Source organism: Marmota marmota, unplaced genomic scaffold (genome assembly GCF_001458135.2).
Source record: "Marmota marmota marmota unplaced genomic scaffold, marMar, whole genome shotgun sequence".
NCBI classification, from domain to species: Eukaryota; Metazoa; Chordata; class Mammalia; order Rodentia; family Sciuridae; genus Marmota; species Marmota marmota.
The window spans coordinates 7,985,357-7,992,202 of NW_026000185.1; the positions used below are offsets into that span (position 1 = coordinate 7,985,357).

General features: G+C 59.9%; 1 protein-coding gene across 1 annotated transcript in view; it reads right to left on the reverse strand.

Annotated features, from left to right (window-relative positions):
• Positions 1 to 5,295, reverse strand: part of Cacna1h (calcium voltage-gated channel subunit alpha1 H) — a 52,460-nt gene extending 47,165 nt beyond the window's left edge. The window contains 2 exon segments of the mRNA XM_048789417.1: positions 4,916 to 5,108; positions 5,111 to 5,295. Coding sequence (XP_048645374.1) covers positions 4,916 to 5,108; positions 5,111 to 5,216 — 299 coding nt within the window. The 5' untranslated portion in view covers positions 5,217 to 5,295.
• Positions 5,296 to 6,846: the final 1,551 nt, after the last annotated feature.

The window sequence follows — 6,846 nt, forward strand, 5'->3', positions numbered from 1 at the left end:
CAGGCCCAGTGTCTGCCAGTGGACGGAATCTCCCCAGCCCCCCAGCCCCACTGGCCTCCTCTCTGATTCACCCTGCTCTCCAAGGGCCCCCACCTGCCATGAATAAGAGGACCACAGATCTGGGTGGGTGCTGTGGGGAATCATGGGGGCTTGGCCAGGAGACCGCTGCTGGATTTGGAGCACCAAAACCCAGTGCTCACAGGAACCCTCCCCACCACTCCATGTTCCTCACAGACACACAAGGGCCTCTCAGGGAACAATGGGAGAGGCACATGGGGGTCCGGGGAGTGGGCTGCCACTGTCCCAGTGTGGCTGACAGTCAGGCTCCAGGACTCTGTCCTTCCTGACACCAGCAGAAAGGGGCTGCCGATTCCACAGTGCCAGGGGTGATTGGTAGCAGGCAGGAACAAGGCCAGGGAGAGCCACCAGTGCTACCAGAGGTGAAACCTGGGGCACCTGCACAAGGTGCCCAGCAGCACAGGCTGGGAGCTGTAGCCAGGAGGGCAAGAATGGCCAGTCCACCCCACAGCCCACACAGCAGGTGCATGTCTTTCAGCAGATCTCTCCCAAATACACCAAGGATGCACCTGCCACCCAGAGCCCTAGAGGAGGATGGTCCCTACCAGCGCCTGGCCTGCTGTGGGCTCCAGCTTCATCTCGCCATCCTCCCTGATGGGTGCTGAGGACCAAGTATGCTGTGGCAGTCCCACTTGCAGGACTCACTGGGCTTTGCTGCCATCATGCCCATCGTGGTGAGGGAACGTCATGCAGGATATGGTGAATGACTCTCCAAGAAAAAGTCCAGGGGACCCCTGCCTGGGAAACGCCCACCTGGGGCCTCCTCCAATAGTTTTAGGAGGGGTGGACCACCAGCTTCCCAAGGGGTCCCCACACGCTGTCTGCCCTGCCTGCCTTTCACCTCAGCAGTCCACCTCCCTTGCAGTCCACCTCCTTGTTCCCTGTGGAGGGTGGGGCCACCTTCTCCCACCCCAAGATGAGCCCCAGGCGGGAACATGTCGTGTAGACCCAGGCATGGTCCATGCCCAATATGAACCGACACTCCCCAGGCTCCATTTAGCTCTACAAGGCCAGTGGCACTGATTGTGCTCAGGTGTGTGGCCTCTCCTGAGAGAGCCCTGGCATGTGCCAGGGTCCATAGAGAGGCCTGTCCCTCAGCATGGAGGGCCCAGGGCCCTTGGCAAACAGGAGCAGTGCAGACACCAGACCCCCTTTGGTTTCATATCCCACACTCCCACCTAGAGTGTGGGATATGAAACCAGAGGTGGCCATCCACTGGGATAGAAGCCGTGCCCAGCCCACAGGACGTGTGGGCAGATGTGAGAAGTTGCCCTGTAGGGCCAATTTGAAAATCTAGGGAATCAGAGGCCAGAATGAGGTGCCTAGGATGGGGAAAGGGCTCTAGGAAGGAGCAAGCCCTGGGCCTGGGACCCAGGAACACATGAAAGAGACTTGTGAAGGACAGGCAAGGTTCCAGAAGCAGAGCCCACCCTCCTGGGCATCCCTGCTCAGAGCTCAAGCCCAGGGGTCTTGGACAGCTCCAGGTCCCCAGGGCCTGCAACTTCCAGTGACCAAAGAAGCCCCAAGAACCAGTGTGGATGTCCTGACACAGTACAGTTCTGAGCTCAGACAGCAGAGGACAGGGCCGGGACAGGCTTTCTCCAGACCAGTGTCTGCATGTCCTCAATGGGGACACTCACATGGCCACGAGTCTGCCCGAGCCCCTGGCAGTCACTGAGGAGCAATAGGGCAGCCGAAAGCATGGATTTTTAAAAAGATGTTGTAAGAACTTAAGGCCGTCCAGCCAAGGACATGCCAACACAAGGGCTTCTGAGCCAGGCTGGGCTCGACCTAGCTCTGCCCTTTAGCTGCCAATGACCTTGGGGTGTCCTTCAGACCCTCAGAGCCCAGTGACAAGGGCATTTGGTGCCTAGCCCTGGGGGTTCCTCCTAAAGACCTGGCCAGCCCCCTACCCCAAGTGCCCACTGGCCACCTCAAGCCCTGCACACCAGCAATCCACCTCCGTTGCTCACACAGTTCCCCTTCCCAGCCTCTACGCAACCCTGGGAGGCCCCGTCTGCCAGGAACCAGGATACCAGCAGCTGCCAGGCAGGCGGGCTGGAAGTCAGGAGCCTGGGGGAGCCGGGGCAGAACATAACCCAGCTGAGCAGGCTACAACACACGGGTCCCACCCACCTTCATCTATAAATAAGCCGTGTAGGAGAAACAGTGCTCACCCAGAAGTTCCAGCACGGTTGTATTTTTAAAGAGCAAAATAAATCAATAAGGACAAGAACTGTCCTCGAAGGCTCCTCTGCCATGGACGGCAGCCACCCTCAAGGTGAGACAAGAACACACGTGTTTGTGCTGGGCTCATCTATCTGGGGGTTCTGGAAAGGTCCGGGACTGAGAAAGTCCTTCCATGCATTTTAATAGCCAATCAAAGCCCAGCTTAGGCTAGCGGGCATCCGCTAGGAGCGCCAGCCAGGGAGCTGCAGGTTGCTTCACGGAGTGTGGGTTCCTGAGCAAATCGGATTACCTCCGACTCCGAGTTTACCCTCCACAGGAAGGACAAAGGGTCCTACCAACACCAGGTCCACCTGCAGGGAACCCCAGGCCCCTCCAGCAACTAATTCTCTCCAGTTACTTGGCCACACCAACTGCCCATGGCTCCCCCTGCCTCTTACAAAATCACCCTCTCCCAACTCCCAGGAATCTCAAGAGCCATGGAAAGCCTCAGCCCACACGGGCTTCCCCAAGTAAGCTGATACCCCACCTGTCCAGGCATGCTGGCTTATTTTAGGACCTCACTAAAGCCTGGATGCACATCCTTATGCAGGGGCCTGGCATCTGCTGGAGGTCACACCAGTCCCCATGTGGCTGGGGCCCCCATAACCCCCACCCCAAAGTGCAGAGCTCCCAGGGGACCCAGAGTACAACAGTCCTGGGAGCTGGGTTCCTCTTGTGACACCCCTTGGGCTGCAGATACTCTGCATCACCAGTATTCAGGGTAAGAGAGTCAAACTGCTTCTAGGTACCCACAGCAAGGAGAGTGAGTGGCACAGCAACTCCAAGCCAGCAATGCTACCAGAGGCCCACCTGTAAGGACAGGTTGGCTCTCTCCCCCAGCTGAGCTCCCTGGCACCTTCCAGCCCTCTCCAGAAGGCCAGCAAAGTCCATGTCCCTCTTGGGGCCATAAGGGCATCCTCCTCCTCAGGCCAGGAAGGGGCCCAGGCACAGGACCCCTGAGGCACTGCCAGCCCCACAACCCTCGGCCCTTGAGGGCACACTCTACCTGCACGAGCACCCCAACTCCACCTTCTCTGCACACAACAACCAACTAGAAGCAAACAACCTCACTAGAAGTCCTCAGGGACACAACCAGCCCAGAACCAGTGTCAGTGTCAGTGTCAGGTTCAAGACACTCAACTGCAAGGGGACAGGGCGGCCAGGCCCAGGCCTTCTTCCCCTAGCTGGTTGGCACATGCCTGGGAATGATGAACATGGTCATTGTTCTGGGGCCTGCCAGCACTACCTTGTTGCCCACTGCCACACCCAGCTATGCCACCTTCCTGCCTCATCACCTTTGATCTGGGTTCTGTAGAGCCGAAAGACCTACAGCCACCCTGTAAGGTCTGTCCCACTCCAGCACAGAGGACGGTCGGACACCCATCCACCACCTCTACTACATAAGAAGACAAAGGCAGTGCACAGCCTCTGAGGCAGGCCCAGGCTGAGGCCACAGCCTGCTGTCTCTACCACCACCAAGAGTCTCCTTTATAAGCAGAAACGAACCCGACTCACCAGTGTTTGGATTTGACAAAAGAAACACCGGTTTTATTACTTTTTTTGGTACAAATTTCTCTTTTGTATTTAATATTTATATAGTTAAACACACAAGGTAGGGAAACATACACACACATTGCTCATCTTGCCTCTGTCTCCTTGACTCTGACGGAGAAAGTTTATGAGCACCCTGTCAACCCTCCCTCAAGGCAGGCCGCCGACCTGCAGCCAGTGGCAGGAAGGAGGAGCATCCACTGCCAGCCACCCTGGGGACCAGCTCCACAGGCGCCTGAGGAGAATCAGGCAGCACCAGGCATAGAGCAAGGCTCTTTTTAGAGCCAGTCCTTAAAGGCCACCAGCTGGGGACCCCCAGAACCTCCATCTGCATCCCAGGAATTGCCTCTGGCCCATTTCAACTCTGTTCTGGAACCTTCCTTTAAAGCCTGTGTCCGTGTCACTTCTTGGGCCAGAGAAGGAACTAGGGAGTAGGGGTTCCCAGTGCGCAGTGCTAGTTGCCTCCCTGCCCCCAACCCCAGCTGCGCATGACTTAAATCAGCCCCGGCACCGGCACCGAGTTCAGCCTGGAAAATCGAGTTCTTAAACCAACGTCACCGCCTCTCTACGCGGAGAACCGGCTACAAGCCCTGCACTGTGCACAGCCCCCACAGGTCTCTTGCGCTTAGAAGCGCACAAGACGCAGGTGGAAAACTTTGCTCCCTTACTCCATCCCCTGTGGACTCCCCCTCCCCAAGGAGGTTCCCGCCTCAGACCGGAAGTTCAGAAAGCCTAGAAGAGGGATTCCCGTCCTTGCCTCCATCAGTGGGGCACAGGAGTTGCAACCTCTCCTCCGAGAGCCACCCCTTCTTACACCCTCTCCAGTTCTGTTCTGACTTGGCTCTGAATCGTGATACCCCATGCGATCGTCAGAGGCGTCCCCACACCCACCCCCCACACTGCCATCTCCTTCCGAAGAGCGGGGCTCTTGTGCCCCTGCCCTGCGCCCCCACGCGCCAGGCCCGCACCAGGTCCAACGAGCCAGGGCGCACGAGAGCGAACTCGGAAAGGGTCCCGCGTCCCAGACCCCCGTGCCCCACCGGCCCGGGAAGGATATGGGTTACAGACCAGTCGGAGGCACCAGCTGCGCGGCCGCGTGGTCTGCCCGAGGCAGAAGAAGACGGTCGCCGCCAGCGCCGGGTACGGGACAGGCTGCTCTTCGTCGGCGCCCAGCTCTGCGCCGCGCTCGGCTGCCGGGCTTTCGGGGGGCGAAGCGACCGGCCTGGACCCCCGCTCCGCCTCGCGTCCCCGGCGCCCCAGGACTCTCCGGGGGACGTCCCTACCGCCGCTGCAGGGCTCGGGGGCGGCGCGCCCAGGGGTACCCGGACCTCGTCCGCGGCCAGCGCGCCCTCGGTCATGGTGGCGGCGGGCAGCACCTGCGGAGGGAGGGCAGGCGGTGACCCGGGCCCCGTAACGACGCCCCAGCCCCGCCTCGGGCGGAGCGGAGCTGCGGGAACAGCCGCGGCCGCCGGGATGTCTTTGTCTTTCCTTATTAGAGACAAATGCGCCCCCCGCCCTCGTCCGCCCCCGCCCTCCCGCGAGGACTGGCGGCCCCACCCCCATCGCCCGGGCGAAGGGCGGCGAGTGCCCAAAGGGCTCCGCGCCCAAGGCGCCCAAGTTGAGAGNNNGGGGGCGGGCCGGGAGCATCGCCAACGTCCTTCCCCGCCCCCCACTGCAGGGGCGCGGAGGCGGTGCCCCCCTACCACGCCTCGCGCACCGCCCCTTCCCCTACTGCTAGGGTCGGCAGAGGGGGTGGGGCTCGGCAGGCGTGGGATGTGCGCCGTGGCCGTGACCGCGCGATGTATGCCCCTCCCCCGCCGCGTGTGTCCTGGGTGTGCCCGAGAGCGTGTGTTGGCGCGCGTGGGTGTTGTGGGGCTTGACCCGCTGCCAAGTGTCCATGGGGACGCCTGGGATGCTCTATTCCTACCCCCCACACGCATGCACCAGCAGTTTCCGCAAACTTGCCCTGTACCCATCCCCCTCCCGCGTGGGGACTGAGGCACTCCAGTGGTCTTGCAAAAAGAATGCATGAAGAGCAGGGCTTCCTGGGATACCCCCTCCAGGGCCAATCCAGCAAGTTCCCCATCAGGCCCAATAAAGGCCCTCTCTCTGCTCCAGGCCCCTGGGTGCATTACTGGGTGGGGAAGAGGTGGCCTCTAAAGATGCCAGGGATAGCAAGACCCATGTGGGTGGGGGGACATCGACAGAAGGGCTGATGATACTCAGACTCCTGACTCCCCACTTCAGGTACCCCAGTCCTGGCCGAGGCTCTGAAGGATTCTTTGCTTCCACAGGAAGACCAGTACCTGGGTCATGAAACCTAAGCTCTCAGGTGTGAGTTACCTCACATTCCAGCCAAAGAGGGACTCCTTTGCTTTTTCTGCAGCTCACCCCCAGGCCTGGTACTGGAAGACTCCCCTTCTTCTCCAAAGATTGGGGTTCCAGGCTGCCCCTGCTTGTGTGGGTGGAAGGCCAGGGCCCATCCTGGGACCCCAGACTTGGAAAGGCCCTGGCAGGCCCTGTGGCATGTCATTTGCTGAGTGAGCTGCAGAGAAGTGGATTTCCAGCAGGTACTGCTGTGCAGGGACAGCTCTGGTGGGCCTGGGTAGGGTGCAGCTTTGCCTGTGGGCTGAGGGACCTGAAGGCAGGAGCCATGGCTGCAGGGGTGCAGGTCCAAGGGTGCAGGTCCAAGCATGCAGGCTGCTCGCTGCTCAGCAATACCTCTTCCTGTATATGTTAACTTTTCAAGAGGAGGAAAACATTTACTTTATTTTAATGCCACTACTTAGCAGTGAATGGCTGCTGGTGGTAATTAAGGCCCTCAAAGAGCAATTAAGGCCCCAGCCACCAAGGAAAGGGACCCTGGCAGGTTCAGGCCCTTGGACACAGCTTGGAGGGAGCTCATTCAAATGGGTTAGACACACAAGCCAAAGCAGGCTCCCTGGTTAGGGTCAGTGGAATGCTTTTTTCTCAACACGCGCCCCCCCC